At 40.6% G+C, this 19,041-nt stretch overlaps 1 protein-coding gene across 2 annotated transcripts; it reads left to right on the forward strand.

Annotated features, from left to right (window-relative positions):
* The first annotated feature begins 1,960 nt into the window (after positions 1-1,960).
* On the forward strand, positions 1,961-15,449 carry gad1a (glutamate decarboxylase 1a). Of its 2 annotated transcripts, none has more exons than XM_029711111.1 (17): positions 1,961-2,402; positions 3,541-3,668; positions 5,427-5,489; positions 7,906-8,046; positions 8,736-8,978; positions 9,146-9,236; positions 11,691-11,803; positions 11,963-12,078; positions 12,355-12,434; positions 12,521-12,575; positions 13,090-13,206; positions 13,371-13,435; positions 13,538-13,616; positions 13,845-13,994; positions 14,166-14,273; positions 14,641-14,730; positions 14,844-15,449. In XM_029711111.1, exons 2-17 carry the CDS (start codon positions 3,593-3,595, stop codon positions 15,015-15,017), a joined length of 1,761 nt encoding a protein of 586 aa, XP_029566971.1. In that variant the 5' UTR covers positions 1,961-2,402; positions 3,541-3,592; the 3' UTR covers positions 15,018-15,449. The 2 variants fall into 2 exon arrangements, with proteins under 2 accessions (XP_029566971.1, XP_029566970.1); XM_029711110.1 differs by having other exon boundaries at positions 3,588-3,668.
* Positions 15,450-19,041: the final 3,592 nt, after the last annotated feature.

Here is a 19,041-nt window from a genome sequence, read left to right on the forward strand (position 1 = left end):
GTGTTTTTAATGCTCACGTTCCCCTTAAATGCTTTACAATAGTGTTTCCCTCGGCATTCTGTGGGCAATATCTCCGTGGTTATAATAGTTTCAAGGTGGTTTCAACACTGGGGTTTGAGGTTTATCTGGTTTCAGTGGTAGGAGGAAGCGCCATCTCCTGGAGACTGCTGTTAATAAGCTCTATGCAACGCGATAAAGACGGCTGCATCCTTCACTTTCCTTTGGATGTCAATGAAGATCTGACGTCGGATTTTTAACGACTGCCACTTGATTAATTATGATAAATTTATCAAAACAGATTAATCACAAACATGATACATTGGGATATTCAGGATCACATTGGCAGTATGTTGCCTATCACAATGACTTGAAAAATAGCCCAAATAGTGTTTGCCATAACAGGTCTGCCATCGTCAACGGGAAACCGTTGGAGGAGCTGTCCAGGTGCTGAAAGCTCCATAGAAGGACAGCCAAGGTCCGCTGAGGTCACATGAGCTCAAGTGGGCTAAAAGGCGCTGCGTGGTCTGACGTCTGCATTGGCCGTGCAGCATTTACGGTGCTAGGCTTCTGCAGAAGTCAGGGCATTCATGCTTCTTGCGCTTCGCGGAGCAGCGCAGAGCTGTTGAGCAGAGCTGTTCGGAAGGAAGTTGTCAAGGAAGTGTGTTTGTATTTATACGGGACCTCCCGCCCCCACCTACGGTCAACCAACCATGTCAATGTGGAGCTATATGGCGCAAAACGGAGCAAAAATTTGCGAGGTGCACGCCAATGTGTAATGGACCTCAATTTGGCCTCTGCATACCTCCTGTCAAATAACTTGCATACAGGGAGGGACCAGAACATCTGGTCACAATGTGGACACAGTGGACGGATAAGAGACACATTTTAATAACATGTGTAGCACAGGAGGCTGCTGAGGGCTCATAATAATGTCCTGAACAGAGCGAATAGAATGGCATCAAACACATGGTTTCTTTGATACCCTTCCACTCATTCTGCTCCAGCCATTACCATGAGCCCAACCTCCCCAATTAAGGTGCCACCAACCTCCTGTGATGTGTAGACACATGTCTGAAAATGTGAGCACAATCAGAATATGGCCAAGATCAGGACATAGGACACATATTAGAACCAGGTATAAACGAGGCTTCAGAGTCCGAAATGTTGAATGGCTTTACTTATTGACCTTACAGCCAAACATAATACTTTGACCTAATTTATTGAATATGCAAGATACTAGATGAAGATTAAAATTCCATGTGCCCAGTATTTATATGGATGATAATTTATGATGACGAATTTATATTTTAATTGATTGAAGGATTAAACCTGTAGTCTATAGACGAGTCTATGAATAGCTTGTTCCTTCGAATCTTATTCTTGCGCACTGGGCCTATTCTTGTTCCGTTCCATTGCACCCATGTAGCTTTGGTATGTAGCAAATCTGATTAATGTGTTGGTTTATTATTAGATTCGTGAAGTATTTGCGGAGTGGCCCACTTCATTTGTGTGGAGTTCTGGGAGGAATCATTGATGATTCATTACTGCCACCTTGTGGATTTTGTTTCAACCTTTACGCACTGACTTTGAATTTCACTGTTTCTTTACCAAAAAACGTAAGATAAATGTTGCGCTTTCATCTTAAAATTCTGAAGAAAAGAAGACATTACAACTTTGGTCAAAATAGCCTACTTGTCTATAAATATCGTTATTGATAATATATTTATTGTAGCCTACATCGAAAAACAGATGAAGCTATACACGCTGAGATTTCAACAAAACATATTAATCTCACAGAAGACCTACAGTAACCTAAAAGGAGATGGTTCTTCTGATTATGGTTCCCTACTATTCCGATTTCACAAGAACAAGCCAAGGACCGACCCCCCCCCCCCCCTCCCCCCCTTCATCCCATATGAGCGTAATGTGTTGCATAGGATCAAACTTCCCAATTCAAGGTTCGTGACCGGGATTCCAAATCAGTTTCCAAATCGAGGTATATAGTCTCAAAGGCTATCAAACACTTACTAAAAGTCACGTTATAGCTGAAAGCGCCACTATTCTGTGTACATTTGCAGACAAAGCGGATCTGTTCGATATTGGAGGGGAAATGTTCAGCACCAGAGGAGGTATTGGTGTGACTCATGCGTGCGTAGTAACGAATAAATAGTCAATGCACGCGGCTCTAAATATCAGCAAATCAAACGTAGGCTACTTCTCTAAAAAGGTCACCGTGGATGGGATTTTGTAGACATCTGATATTCGAAACCCTGTTTTTCTTGAAGTGTTAAAAGCGCACCAGACGTTGCGTTGCGTTGCGTTGCCAAAGGACTTTATTTCATCATCGTCCCATAGTTTCTTTTTGGGGCTCTACTTGGTCACCTGTACCCACCCTCAGCACGGTAAGATGGTTTTTAACAGGGATTAGTATTTTACAAGAGCTGGATAAGTGTGCTTTGTTCATTAAAGCTTTATGGTAAATTGACGTTCGAGAGGCTCAAACAGGTGTTTTAACATCTTTCATAAACGATTTGTAAGATAGACACGGAGAACAATACAGGCTAGGCATAGTATTTGTTTGCGGATATTAAAGTTATTGATTGATACAATTGTGGTATCATTAATCTACAGTTGTTTGAGCTTTTGACGGAGGGTTTTTCATTGTATGGGCATGCTTTTCCCTTGAAGTGACATTGACCTGGATAAGGGGTCATCACTATTTACAAATCATCCTCTTAATTAAGGAGTCGCTATCCTGTTTGTCAATCAATTATGTAAACATAGCATATTTTTTTGGTCATTATTATCAAATGAGTACTTCATTTATCTGAGGTTTGACAGTTCACCTAACTTGCCTATGTGATGAATCACCAGATTAGCTGTTATGGCATAGATGATCACTTATCAAGGCTAATTCAGTATTTTCACTTTCAATACATGATGTTTTAGGGTTAAACTATTTGTTGCCCAACTCCCCGGGTTACCTCCCTATCATCAAATGCAGATACATATACAACTCTCTGAAAACAAAGAAATAAACTTGCAGTGATGCCTCATTATCCACATTGACAGCAGAGATCAGGTTGTGGAATGGATTGGTGAGGATTAATGAGCATCATCGTCGATGTTGATTTGATAAAGCCTAAATTAAATGCATTGTATTTATAGCCAATAAGTTATTTAGCCTTTTTTTGACTCTCATATCTGTAGCCTCTGGATTCAGGGAAAAAGAATGTGCACTGCAGCCTCAGCCAACCTGTTAATTGATGTTCGAGAATAATTGTAGGCTACTCTGGCTGCCAGACGATGTCGTAGACATGTCTGTCGTGTCCTGTCTCCTTGCTTATTCGTAGTTGTGGATATTTCTGTCAGCGTTTGAATGAGGGATCGATCTTAAAATATCATATTCATACATTTAAAATAGCCTAGATAGGCATGTCATTATTTATATATTTTAAGGCTCGGAGACAGCTATTCTTTATACTCTCCTTGCAGTGAATGTGACTTTTCATTTTGAATAAAATAAGAGAGGTTTCGCAGAAAGTGACAGCGAGCTTTGGAGTGAGGACATTTGTACTGTATCTTAGGAGTGATGGCGGCGTCTGCACCTTCCTCGTCTGGCAACGAACCGGATCCCAACTCGACAAATTTACGACCACCAGGCTCAAGTAGGTCCATCACAGATAAAACGCTATTTCACTTGTGCTATTTACTTTGTGGGCAATGCCATTAATCATTTCCATGGAGGAAAAAAACTGTACCATTCTAAATGCCTCCCACGCAACAAATCACCGCATCATTGCATGCGCAGCAGACCTCCCGGCATCTGCTTGATAGACGGATCTTGCTGTCAAAATAGGTGATGTCCTCTAAAAACATGAACTGAAGCAATTAGAAAATACTAATGGCTAGACTAGTAGTATCCTGTTGGTACTGATAAATGCAAAAATCCCAAAATAATTTAACATAATCTTCCCAAAAAATATACAGCCTTCTTGAATTATTATTCTGCTGTTATAAGCCTATTATTATTATTATTATTATTATTATTGCCTTCCACAAAGAGACTATAGTAGGCTATATTTTTCAGTGTATTTATTCCGTCGTGGTTGAATAAAAAGTGAGAGTGAATTTAATGCTAATTTCTTATGTGCAAAGTGGCGTTAATTGTAGCCACACTAAATTGGCCCTAATGGCATGTGTTCAAGCACCTTATTGTACCTTCAGCTGAGAGGGGGTGTAGAGATGTTAGCGGCCAACAGCTCTGCCTCAATACTTTTTATTATCCAAGAGCTATTGAAGACTAACGTAACTAACCTATAGCCTAGGCTACGTTCCAATTAGTTGTCCAAGCACATTAATATTTTGATGCAAAGCTCGCCATAAATGTCCTATTTTTCTCACATACGATCATAAAGCTCTGATTTGATATTGACTACACTCCAATGTAAATTATGCATTTGCAAAGATAAAAGATGAAGCCACGAAATTTTATTTTGACGTCAGATCAGATTTAAATGTAGAAAAACTGCACTTCCGTTTTTCTCACAAGAAAAGGGATTCAGTCAGGGCTGAATTTGCTTGCAAAACTGTGCTCGCTTTGGGCTTGATGGTGTGCCAAAGCCATTAGACTGTTGTCATGGGTGTATTAGGCTACATCTAATAATGTGCAACTTCAATTGTGTCTGTATCTCTTTTGACATCAATGCATGGTTTACACGAAAATCCGAATTATGCTCGTGGATCTCAAGTTTATTCCACCCATAATTGGCATAATTATTTGGCATTATACACGTCTTATTTCAGATATTTCTGTTGCCTTTGCATTTGCCTTCGTGAGTGTAACATTGGCGTAGATTTGGTCCAGATATATTTGATGTGTGATCCTAAGCAGCGGTTCAACGGCATTCTGTGTGGAGCTGTCTGTCCCTTCCACTGGCCGATTTTTCCAGGGTCAATTTCAACAGAATTCTTCAATTCCTAGACCCCCCCCCCCTCCTCCTCACACACAGACACACACCAACTCCCCACCTCCCCGATTTAATCCCTGGAAGCCCTTGATAGCGACGTAATGCTCAGCCCTTTTTGTCACTGGCCAACGTCTGGTGATGCATGTCTGCTCTTTTCAGCATCTTCTCACCCAATTAGTTCCTTTAGCACAGTCAGAAATGTCTAAATCGTGGAATGTTCATCTGAAATGCCACGTTATAGGCCTATGGCCATAGTGGTATCATTGGGATAGAGCAGATTAATTAAAACACACACACAAATACATGTTAACTGATAGTCTTATGCATTGTTTTATCCAACATGCTTCAATATTTTCCCATCCATCACTTTGAGTTCGGGAGTATTTTTGCAGATATAATATGCACTTGAGGCCTAAATGTGAAGGCCTTCTCAATAGTTTTCCAACATTATTTTAGGCTATGACGCTTGGTGTGGAGTTGCTCACGGATGTTCTAGAAAATTGGGAATGAAGATATGTGGTAAGTTGACTATTTTCACGTCATTTATTTTCGTGGACCTCATAATACATGTTCGTGTAGGCTTTTGTTCTTATGTGTCTTTTAGAATGCAACTAGTCCTACGTCAAATAATGAACAGAAGAAATATCATAGGTTACATCATGTAGGCTATGTTGCATATTTGATGTGTTTCTCAACGTCGAGCAAGCAGACAATTCTGATAGCTGATGAATAGGCTATTAGCCATACTGCTTAATACACAGTGCAGCCTGGGCGGCTCTGATTACTTGCTCTTTGAATGCTTTCTGCCCCTTTCTTTATTCTCTGGTCGCATGAGTGGGTTTTCATGCAGAAAGAATCAAAATGGCCATATTGATTATTACCACTGAATTTATAGTAACAACCCTGTTTTTTTAATCAATATTAAAATCAGTTTGAAAAACAGCAGAGACTAGCTATTGATCCAAAAAGAACTATAGGTCTACGTTGGCACCTCCCAAAATGGAATATGAGCTCTCTTTAGTCTTGGGTATGTTTTCAATGTGTGTGTTTTCTTACCTATAGAATTCTTAATTAAATCGTACTATTGCGCCCTCTTATGGCCTACCTGGAAAAACATATACGTTTGCCAAAGCTTAATAACCTTGGAATAAACAAATATCCAGCTAAATTATGCAACCCCATTTTCATTATTTTTAGGTCATTTCGACAGAAACATGAACATGTAGAGTTGATTTTACTACATTCATTGTAGTTATCCACAAGTAAGATAGCCTATCTTTATATTTGCTGAGACAAATCTTAATATCCTATTATACGCACCTGCCTTTGTCTTTTTCTCAAAATATATCGGTAGCCTCTGAGCGGGTGTCATTTATTAAAGAGCTATATTTGGTGGAATGATTGGTATCGGTCCTTATCATGACGCGAGTCCATCAGAAGAGAAAAGATTCTTCTCATCATGATAGTCATCTTTTCTGCTCCAGGGAATTCAAATCGCAATTCGTCAAGGTTCTGTTTTGCAGAGATAGTAGGCCTACTGTCAGTCTTCTCCACAATACGCACCGATTAAGTGGGAGCAAACTGCATTAGCCCTATCTGATATGGCCAAGCGTTGAGTCTATTGTTATTGTGCCATCAGTGCCAATCAAGGACCAACAGTATAGGCCTATTTTAATTTGACCAGGCAAGTCAGTTAAGAACAAATTCTTATTTACAATGACGGCCTACCCGGCTAAACCCGGACGACGATGGGCCAATTGTGCACCGCCCGATGGGACTCCCAATCACGGCCGGATATGATACAGCCTAGATTCGAACCAGGGTGTATGTAGTGACGCCTCATAGCACTGAGATGCCTGCGCCACTCGGGAGCCCCACGCAAAGGCGAATATAAATCAAGTTTAATGTTTTAATGCGATATTTACGCAATTTTTACGTTTTGGTTTTATCTGATTCACTATCAAGTTATAGGCCTATAGGCCCGTTTTCCACCTTTCATCTCTGTTTATTAAGTGCAATGATATTGGTCTAAAAACAACATCAAAAGCTATCCCTTGACCTAGTGAAATGTTAGGATTTATGCGTATTCAGGGTATAATCTAACATATCCTTTCTGAATGTGAAATAATACAATTAGTCTATATTGAAAACGAAATGAAAATGAATAACAGTAAAAATACTTCCAACTATCATCTCTTGATACACTTTGATGTACTTTTGTTTATTACTCTAAAAGGCTGTGGGATATGGCATATTTGAGTTTCACATCTTGTGGGCCTAGCTAGTTTATCTGAAATATTGCGTTGTTGATTGTAAAATAAGATCATAAATAACATCATATTGCAGGAATTTTTATTACTAGTAATCTTAGCAGAAGATTTGGAATAGGTGTTTTTTTTTCTAGGACCAACGTAGAAATACATTTTTGAAAAACCAAAAAAATCGGTATAGGTTAAATAAGATTTGAGTTAATGTGGTGTCCTCCACAGGACTATGAGCAGATAAACTATAAAATGTCCCATATATCATCACAGCCCAGTCCAGCTATTAGATCTGCCTTCAGGCTTTAATGACATCGGTTCACTTCATTGTGTGCTCTTCTCTGTTTACTGAAGTGGAATCTGTCGGAGGGAATTAACACGAATTTACAGCTGCGCAAAATGACGGCTATTTTGTTTTTGCTTGACTGGCTTTTGGTGCTGCTGTCACTGGGCTCAACCTCCCACTGACTCTTCCTCCCATAAAAAGGCTTCCCTGGACAGGATGGGAATTTTCTCAAAACCAGCCTACACCACGTCATTGTCAGCTCAATCAGTGAGAGACATTTAGGCATGTGTTTTGTGTACAAAAAAAAAAGGTGTCATCAAAATGTTTGGGATTGGAGGTGATGATAGTAATCACTCATTTCAATCCTCTGCCCCTTGCAACAATTTAGGATTTTTGCAGAAGAACAACAACCTCGAGGAGAAGATTAGTTCCTTCAAGGAAAGATCGTCTAAGGACCTGCTGGACAACAGCGACAGAGATTCCCGTTTCAGACGCACCGAGACGGATTTTTCCAATCTATTTGCTAGAGGTAGATGTCCGGATTATTTTCATTATGGGAAATGTAGGCCTATGAATCAAAATGATGCAGGGAACTTGTTGATGTTCGTGTTGTTCAGTTGTTTTACATGGAACATGAGTCAATTTAAAATCTTAAATGTTGTTACTGATGCAAAGATTAGCCTGATTTGATCTGGTTTGAAAATACCACATCTTTATAAATCTCTGGGATTTCTTTCGATTTAGTCATGTTTGATGATAAAAGGTATTTAAAAAAAAAACTTTTTGTTGAAAATAATAAAACCCCAAATCGTTAAATTGTTAGTAATTTAAATTGAATTGATTGCTATGCCTATTTGAAATCAATATTCACCATTTGGTTTACCATAATGACCGGCTAGATCAAGTTGTAAAAGCTGTAAAATAGCATATGCTACTCAGGGACACTCACTGGAGAAATACCAAAAAGGGTCATTCATTTGTTGCTGAAAATGACATTCTAATGTATATAATTTATACCAGCTTTAGAGGGGAAAACCAAAGAAATAGTTTACAAGATGTGAAGTAGAACGAAGTCATGACACATTCTACAGAAGATTGTGAAAGTAAGCTCTTAAAAACATCCTCAAGTGATGAAGGATGCAAACAAAAGTGACAGATTAATTTTTTCGAAAATGAGAAAAACAAATATTGTTGACATGCTTCAATTTCTCACCCTAGATTTATTACCAGCTAAAAATGGAGAGGAGCCAACTATGCAGTTTTTGCTGGAGGTGGTGGATATTCTCACAAACTACGTCCGGAAGACCTTTGACAGATCCACCAAGGTCCTGGACTTCCACCACCCCCACCAGCTGCTGGAGGGCATGGAGGGCTTCAACCTGGAGCTGTCCGACCAACCTGAATCTCTGGAGCAGATCCTGGTGGACTGTAGGGATACCCTGAAATATGGAGTGAGAACAGGTGAGGACAGAGGAGACAGAGGCATAAAGCATGGCTAACCTCCCAGCACAATCAATATCTCTCATTTGTCTACAGTGTGGTTTAATGATTACAGATAAGCCCATAGTTGAATGATGAAGCTTTCATGAGAAATGTATTAAAGACAAATGGCATTGTCTCCCTCCCAGGCCACCCCAGGTTTTTCAATCAGCTATCTACTGGCTTAGACATCATTGGGTTGTCAGGAGAATGGCTCACCTCCACTGCAAACACTAACATGTGAGTGGTCTTTATCTCCACCAAAGTTAGTACACATTTGTTATGATACATTTATACATGTTTATTACTGAAAGTCACAGGAACTTTACATTTTGTAAATATGTGTACAGTATTAAAGTCGTCCTGTCAATTTTGTAAACAATGTGCCTAAACAAAGGATCTTAGTAAGAGTTGCATAACATAGTTTTCGTTTTAGGCTGGGATTGTGATAAGGCTCTAATTTGGCAGAGAGTGGATTTCGTTTGGTTTAAGGTATGTCTGGCGCTGAAGAAAAATGACAATTCCTACCATTTCAAATGGCCTCAGAAGATTTCGTTTGAAGATGAAAATCAGTGGAAGGGACATATTTAGGGCCCTTCATAAGCTTCTAAGTGAAGGATCCCGAGGATGCTCTTACAGACTGCCTTTTAAGCAAGTACAACATGAGAGTTGTGAGTTCACTGTTTTGTTTGCTTTGTTATTGTTGTTGACCGACACCGTGCCCTGCAGGCAAACTAAATTGCATATTGATTAGCATTCAAAGTTATATTGGGTGGTTGTTTTATGGAATGCTCTTTGCCTCAGAGATAATGGTTCCACAACAGAATGAGATATGCCCCTGAGATCTTCTGCGCAAATGTGAACAATAGACATTGTGATTCAATATTGCTTTTTCCGTAGGAAAGGGAATCTGTAAGAGACAGCATGGTGATACACCAGGTGCCCAGGGACTTGTCCAAGAGAAAAGTTGATGCTTTGTTGGCCATGGACTATTGTTAACCAGTACACACAGATTACCAGCTGAGGCCGCCAAGTCAGTTAAGGCACTGGTCAGAGTGTATCAGCTGCTGTGAAATGCTGATCTTGTCTATGATGTCAGCCTGGGAACCCGTCACAGCATTGTAAAATCATCATTAAAAAAAATACACTATATGAAAAATATTGTGTTGCAAGCATTGATAAAACATTGCATTTCTGAGTGGTAATAATCAAGATAATCTGTGTGGTCATGGTCAATTTCAATTTTTTTGTTGCCTAGACACACCAAGGCCGGTCCTCTTTATGTCATTGATTCAATGATTCATTTTGCCTGGCCCCTGACATAACTAAAGGTTCAACACATGGCCTGGCTGACTTGACCTTCTATGTATTGTGATCCTCAAAGGATGTATCCCTCTTTGCCCCCAGTGTTTTGAAGAGTGTTTAGTTGGTCCAGCTCATGGGATTGATATGGTGCTGAAGATCTCCTGGGGAGAGTGTTGCCACCCTGCGTATGCTATATATCAAACACTACCGTAGATGACTTGAATCAGAGGGTTGGCTCTGACTGCATCCATATTTGTCATTTGCATTAGCTAATTACTCCATCATCATTAATTACCCCTGACAGGTATTGATTGCCACTAATAGGTTAACAATCACGTCCCAGGGTTATCATCAGGATTACTCTACATGAGTGAGCGAGTGCAAATTCATTTGGGACAATAGGTCCGGACTCTTTTTAAACATTTCTGCTGGATATGATGAGCCAGAGAACACAACAAAATAGGTGGTGTGTGTGGCACAGTGTGATACACTGCATTGCCCCACTAATGCATTGACTCATTGCATGAATAGACAGGCAGTGTAATGACAAGAGCATTGGGCAGGACATAGTGAAGATAGATGAGTTAGTTGGGGATCCATTTCATTCTACATTGATATTGCACTGCCCTGGAGGAAGTTTCTAATGATATGGAGACAATCCTTCACGTTGTAATTGTGATTGCATTGAATAAACATGATTGTAATGATATAATTCCTGTTCTAAAGGACAAACGACCATTCTTCCATCATTACTCTCTGTAGACGGGCCATGAGGGTAATATACTGTTTTAATTAAAAACACATTCAAAACAAGCTCAGTGGAAGCTGGCCTCAAGACAAACCTCAGACACAAAGGCAATGACACTCTCATTGTGTTGCATCACGTTTCTAGCCTCTTCTTCTTGCTCACTCAGAGACAAGGGCTCCCTCTTGGTGGAATATTCTTAATGGGCTTCAGACTATGTGACATTGATGTTCTTTCTCATTCCACTGCAACAAACGGTATCCGTAATACAATGTAACAGAGCTATCACTGAATCGTGACGGCGTTAATAGTAGCATGCGTGTTCCATGCTTTTCTCTGGCTTCAACGTGGCATTGCTCAACATACACAATAAGAAACATATGTCATGATAATTCAACAAATCAACACAATTGAAATCTATTTTGCACCAAACAAAATAGAAAACATAAGCTACAATTATTGGCATTTATCACAATGGTGATGCCTTATCCTGGGATTTTGCCACCTGCCTTCATTGATTCTGTTTATGTCAACATAGACAATGTAGATATGAGAAACAAATGACAATATGAGAGTTCAAGGCCAGTGATAGAATGGATTTCTATTGGTAGTGGCTAACTGGAGACAGGTGCTCTGTATTTCAGGTTCACCTATGAGATCGCCCCAGTCTTCGTGCTCATGGAGCAGCTGACGCTGAAGAAGATGAGAGAGATCATTGGCTGGCCTGATGGAGAGGGCGATGGGATATTCTCGCCGGGTGAGTGCGAATCCAATTCCGATGAACAGTTAGGAATTCAGCCATGCCTTGAGAATCTGAGATGGGAATAAATCTACCGTTACAGGTGAAGATTCCTCACACAAGCCTTCAGATAATCGAATGCCGTTTAGTGAAAGATTGTATGCGACGTTTGTGCAGGTGGGGCGATATCCAACATGTACAGTGTGATGATCGCCCGCTACAAGTTCTTCCCTGAAGTCAAGACCAAAGGCATGACTGCTGCCCCCAGGCTGGTGCTCTTCACCTCCGAGCATGTAAGTCTCATCCTAACATCTGAGCAGAACATTCATCTCCACAACAGAACCGGTCTCCAGTCTCAGAAGCAGTATTGTATTACCAAAACAAAGTCTTATTGTTATTTATTGTCACTGCTTGATTGACCCTGTCTATTGTGTATAAAGGGTTCGTTGGCATGCCTGATTCAAAGCAACAACAACAAATACAACCATTGGACGGTACATCAGCTGACTATATGCCAGAGCTCAGCTGATAGGTTTGTAGTCTAATGTCATGCTCATGTGTTTTGTCAGAGTCACTACTCTATAAAGAAAGCCAGTGCTGCTCTGGGCTTTGGAACAGAAAACCTGATCCTGCTGAGCACAGATGAGAGGTTTGTGGAGCCATGTCCAATACACTGCACTGAATGAAACAACCCAGTGAGAACATCCCTTTGACATGTCTTGTTTGCTTCTCTAGAGGGAGAGTCATTCCCGCTGATTTGGAAGCCAAGGTCATCGATGCCAAGGCGAGGGTGAGTTTTCAAACTGTCAGCCAATCAACTTCAAACTGTGGATTCGTATCCCCTGAAGACATGAAATACCTTCCGTTTGTTTCTGCACAATGATGCGATGCACGGAAACTGAATTCTAATGAGAACAGCTGCCTAATATGAATCTAGTCATCTGAATACTCCGGTCGTCAGGTAATCGTACATGTTTACAAAATAAAAACATGTCCACTTTCATTTTGGGGTTAGTACTTATGCCTCCTCAAGTATTATCTTACCCACTGCCACTAGCTCCAAAGCACAGTCTCCTGAAGCTAGTTCTGTTACAGGAGAGAGGTGATAGCAGGCTGTCTGCAATGGACGTGCAGTTCTGGCGTGACAAAGGCTTGCCAAGAGAAATAGTCCAATGTCCAATGTCATTTAAATCTGCTCTAACCAATTCATATTATGTCAACGATTACAGAAACACAACGCAACGATTTCGATTCACTCCAATAATACAAGACTCCATATTCATTCTCATGGTGTATACTTGCAGGGTTGTGTCCCAATGTTCGTGAATGCCACAGCTGGTTCCACAGTGTATGGAGCGTTTGACCCCATCCACGAGATTGCAGACATCTGCGAGAAATACAACATGTGGCTACATGTGGATGTAAGTGCGTCTTCCTACTATGAATACAGTAAGGTTATGGTGATATAGATCATTTCAGGGTTAATTGCAACACATTTGAATGGTCGGCTGAGCTTTGGCTCGAACATATAAGCCACTTGCGTGTCTAATCCTTATCCTCAAAACAAACTGTTGTCTTTGTTCAGGGTGCATGGGGAGGAGGCCTACTGATGTCCAGGAAGCACAGGCACAAGCTGTGTGGCGTAGAGAGGTAGGCTACAGCCCTGAGAGGATATCCTTATTAAACCAATCACACACACACTCACTGATGGGGACTGTGGCCTGTCTTACCATCTGTGTTCCATGTTTGCAGGGCCAACTCAGTCACCTGGAACCCTCACAAGATGATGGGTGTGCCACTGCAGTGCTCTGCCATTCTGGTCAGAGAGAGGGTAAGAGCAATACTGATAGATGGGTTATCATCCCTTATGGTGTGAATGCCACGAAACCACACTTAAGTTAAGTCAGAAGTTAAGTCAGAAGTTAAGTCAGAAGTTAAGTCAGAGGTCACAGAGAGTTGGCTACTATTCTTATGAATATAGCCCAGTTTGAAGGCACCGTTGAACTTGAAGTCTCTGCCTTTCGTCCTTGTCCGTTAACCACGCCATTGATCTTCACAGGGAGTTTTGTCAGGCTGCAACTCCATGTGTGCTGGCTACCTCTTCCAACCAGACAAACAGTACGACGTATCGTACGACACAGGGGACAAGGCCATCCAGTGTGGACGACATGTAGATATCTTCAAATTCTGGCTAATGTGGAAAGCGAAGGTAATGTGCACATATCTCTCCAAGCTCTTATTGCAAGACTTAATCAGGCTTTAAAGCGTTAGCATGGAACAGGGATTGATCTTGGATGCTGATCTTGGCTCGCGGAACAGAAAACGAGTAGTTCTTGATATGAGTGATCTTTCTATGTTTTGTGTATATCCACTCCAACAGGGAACAATAGGGTTTGAGCAGCACATCGACAAGTGTTTGGACCTCTCGCATTATCTCTACACTAAAATAAAGGGTCGCGAGGGTTATCAGATGGTGTTCGATGGAGAGGTGAGATTTTTCCTCCCTTCATTTTCTACTTGGTTCTTTTTCCAAAAACGGCAATATCTTTTAATGGATTACCCTAATAAAGCGTCAGAGGAATTACATATCTGATTAATATGAACTCATTAACTGAGATGCCCAATAGCATTCTGAGCAACACAATGCAGTGAGGCAGGCCAACTCTCCTCCCTGTCTGCCTGTAGAGGTGGTGCTAGGCTTTAGAATCCCCAGTTGAACTCCTTGTGGATTTATGAACTTGCCTTGCAGAGCCTCAGATCTCAATTTGGCCTCGTAGTGAGGTTGGCTACTTCTTCTTTAGACACTCCATTGAGTAAAGACACGGACAAACAATGTTGCTGTTTTCTTTCCACAGCCCCAGCACACGAACGTCTGCTTCTGGTACCTTCCGCCAGGCATTCGTGACATGCCCGATGGTCAGGAGAAGAGGGAGAAGTTGCATAAGGTAAGGAGTAAAGGACTCGTCAGCTTCGGCCCATGAAGACCATATTCTGTATTCAGATGAGACAGCACTGACCTACTGTACATTTCTCTGAATTGTCCTTGCCTCTAAACCAGGTGGCCCCCAAGATCAAGGCGTTGATGATGGAGTCTGGAACTACCATGGTGGGCTACCAGCCTCAGGGAGACAAGGTCAACTTCTTCCGCATGGTCATCTCCAATCCTGCCGCCACCAGGTCAGATATCGACTTCTTGACTGATGAGATTGAGAGACTGGGGCAGGACTTGTAATGGCCACACCCATTAGGAGGATGTTGCCCTTTGACCTTTCGTTCTCAGCTTTGTCATGTCCAGCTCTAAAAAGACCCTGAGCTACACTGAGCTTCATATTCCTGTTGTCTCTTGACCAATCATGTAGGACTTTGAAACTTCAGCTCCTTGTAGGTCTTTTTAGACCACAGGTAACCTTCAGAATAATAAATGTGGGTCTGTTCTGTCTTTTAGCAGTGACTATGCCATTGTTAGATTTAACTATTGTACAGTATAGCCTACGTAAAAGAATACATATTCACATACTGAGTGACCTTGAGAGACCTTTTCAGTAGAGACAGAGGACAATGCAAGGGACCTCATGGCATAGATATGTACAGTATTGTAATATACAGTACCAGTCAAAAGTTTGGAGACACCTACTCATTCCAGGAGTTTTCTTTATTATGACTATTTTCTATGTTGTAGAATAGTAATGAAGACATCAAAAGTATGAAATAACACATGTAATAATGTAGGAACCAAAAAAGTGTTAAACAAATCTAAATATATTTTATATTTGAGATTCTTCAAAGTTGCCACCCTTTGCCTTGATGACAGCTTTGCACACTCTTGGCATTCTCTCAACCAGTTTAATGAGGAATGATTTTCCAACAGTCTTGAAGGAGTTCCCACATATCCTGAGCACTTGTTGGCTGCTTTTCCTTCACTCTGCGGTCCAACTCATCCCAAACTATCTCAATTGGGTTGAGGTTGGGTGATTGTGGAGGCCAGGTCATCTGATGCAGCACTCCATCACTCTCCTTCTTGGTCAAATAGCCCTTACACAGCCTGGAGGTGTGTTGGGTCATTGTCCTGTTGAAAACAAATGATTGTCCCACTATGCGCAAACCAGTTTGGATGGCGTATCGCTATAAAATGCTGTGGTAGCCATGCTGGTTAAGTGTGCCTTGAATTCTAAATAAATCACAGACAGTGTCACAAGCAAAGCACCCCCACACCATCACACCTCCTCCATGCTTCACGGTGGGAACCACACATGCGGAGATCATCCGTTCACCTACTCTGCGTCTCACAAAGAACCAAAAATCAAAAATTTGGACTTTCCACTGGTCTAATGTCCATTGCTCGTGTTTCTTGGCCCAAGCAAGTCTCTTCTTCTTATTGGCGTCCTTTAGTAGTGGTTTCTTTGCAGCAATTTGACCATGAAGGCCTGATTCATGCAGTCTCCTCTAAACAGTTAATGTTGAGATGTGTCCGTTACTTGAACTCTGCAATTATTTGGGCTGCAATCTGAGGTGCAGTTAACTCTAATGAACTTATCCTCTGCAGCAGAGGTCTCCTTTCCTGTGCCGATCCTCATGAGAGCCAGTTTCATCATAGCGCTTGATGGTTTTTGTGACTGTACTTGAAGAAATGTTCAAAGTTCTTGACATTTTCTGTACTGACTGACCTTCATGTCCTAAAGTAATGATGGCCTGTTGTTTCTCTTTGCTTATTTGAGCTGTTCTTGCCATAATATGGACTTGGTCTTTTACCAAGTAGGGATTCTTCTGTATACCAACCCTACCTTGTCACAACACAACTGATTGGCTCAAACGCATTAAGAAAAAAAGAAATTCCACAAATTAACTTTTAACAAGGTACACCTGATAATTGAAATGCATTCCAGTTGACTACCTCATGAAGCTGGTTGAGAGAATGCCAAGAGTGTGCAAAGCTGTCATCAAGGCAAAGGGTGGCTACTTTGAAGAATCTCATATATAAAATATATTTGGATTTGTTTAACACTTTTTTGGTTACTACATGATTACATATGTGTTATTTCATCGTTTTGATGTCTTCACTATTATTCTACCATGTAGAAAATAGTACAAATAAATAATAATAAAAAAATAAAAAACTTGAATGAGTAGCTACCTCCAAACTTTTGAATGGTACTGTATATATATACTATAATGTACTGAATATTGGTGCTGTGTGTTGTCCATGTAGTTATTAAGCCAGGTGCACTGTATGCAACACCACATGGTATCTGGTTTTCCCCTTTCATATTAAGTAGAGGAAATATGTAACAGTCATTGTAATAGGTACTGTATTCTATTGCTGCGTTTTTAGAGCTAATGAATTTTGTGGAGATTGTGTAAAGTATTGTTACATTGCTTTTGTGGCAAATATATGTCCTAGTTTTTCAGTAACACATGTTCCAATGATTATAAAAAACACTAAATATAAGTATTTAATAGATTAATCACTTTATTTATATTGTTATCTATTCCATTTGTAATGTGTCCTTACTTGTATTTTGAAACGCTACTGTGTTTTGAATAAGCATATTAAAAGGTATTTTAGTGTATTTGTGAACCAAAGAAGGGTATACTTACAAATATATATAAATAAGTCCCTTAATATAACCAATAGATGGATTAAGATATTTATATAAGAATATGTAACTCAGTCACCACCCTTAACCTTAGTGCAATCTTTGTTGTGTAACTGTGATATGTCATTGTGAATCACATTGACTGAATGTTATAGTGTCACATGACTAGCTGTGGGAGGGAAGCTGAGCTCTGGCAGCAAATTTGCTGGTGCTTTAGGGCTCTATTCAATCTGTATCGCTGAAGCGTTACAGATTGCGCAATAGAAATTGAAAGGTAGTTTCCCGTTATAACTATATAATGTGGGAACATTGCCTTTAAATTTAAATCACGCTGTAATGCTAAACTTCCACAATACGGATTCAATAAAGCCCTTATTTAGTGAGAAGCACAATGCTAAACCATCTGGGGAAAATTTTTATCGTAGGGACAAAGGATTGTTTGTATTTTAACAGTTATGCGTTGACTGTTTTGAAGCATTTCACTTAATGAAGGGGGCCATTTAATTGAATATATAATCTTTCAAATCTATAAACTATGTCATGGATTTTCTGGTCTTTATATGACCCATGTGTGGACAATATTATCCAGTGAGAATCGACATGTTGTAAGAGACCAATTGTTTGTCATTGAGATGTTGATGAAACAAACGCACAGTCATGATGATGATTTTGTTTCTGTGATAAGATTGATTGAATACATTCCTCGGTGAATCGGATGGAGATCCCCTGTCAAGGTAGCCACTTTAACCTCATACTAAGTGCAGAACATTACTGTCTTATTGACAGCACCAATAAAAATCTCAGCTTTAACCATTTTTTGGGGGCATTTTTTGCAGTTATTGTTAATGAGGTCAATGATCATCTGCAATGAAATTTATCTGTGGCTATGAGTCCGGTCGACGAGTGAAATGGCTCGCTGTATTTAATTCTGTACAGTGTGCAGTGATATTCCCTCTGGGGTCCTGTGTTTGGTGGCTGAATAATAAAAAGGCTTTTGGTGACAGACCTGCCTTTATGGACTCGGGTCAGCCATGGGGAACAGCAATGATGTGAGAGAAATTCTGAGGTGATTTACCTCAGAAGACACTCGGCCTTTGCCACCCACCTTCCATTCATCGTCAGAGGCAACTGAACGCAATCATCTCAACGGTACAGTGGCATGTTCAAATACTCCGCATTTACAGCATATGAATATTTCTGATAGCCCAGAAATGGAAGGTGCCGTATCAAAGTCCAGTATGGGCAGTAGAAATGAGCAATGAATGTATTGTTTTTTCAACCATGGCCTGTGAAATGATTAGCCCTTCACTCCCCCGGGCCAAAGATCTAGTATGAGCAAATGTCTATGCATTTCCAGTGCCTTGTCCAAATTCTCCAAAGAGCCTATGTGATTATCATTCCCCATTCCTCAAATGAATCACCCTGGAGGGGAGTTTTATTGGCTGATCATCTCACAGCTGAGCTTTCACGAGACCCCGCTGTGTACTCCTCTCCTCTCATTACTCACACTTTGAAGATATTTATCATAAAACGCATCACACTGTGCTTCCTTTACATTTTTTAGCTCTGAGAAAAGCCCATTTCAAGGCTCTGCCTGGGTGCATTTTATCTGAATCCAGTCATACAGGAGCAGAGTGTTTGAGTGGTGCTAGGCCAGCAACT

Source organism: Salmo trutta, chromosome 24, assembly GCF_901001165.1.
Source record: "Salmo trutta chromosome 24, fSalTru1.1, whole genome shotgun sequence".
NCBI classification, from domain to species: domain Eukaryota; kingdom Metazoa; phylum Chordata; class Actinopteri; order Salmoniformes; family Salmonidae; genus Salmo; species Salmo trutta.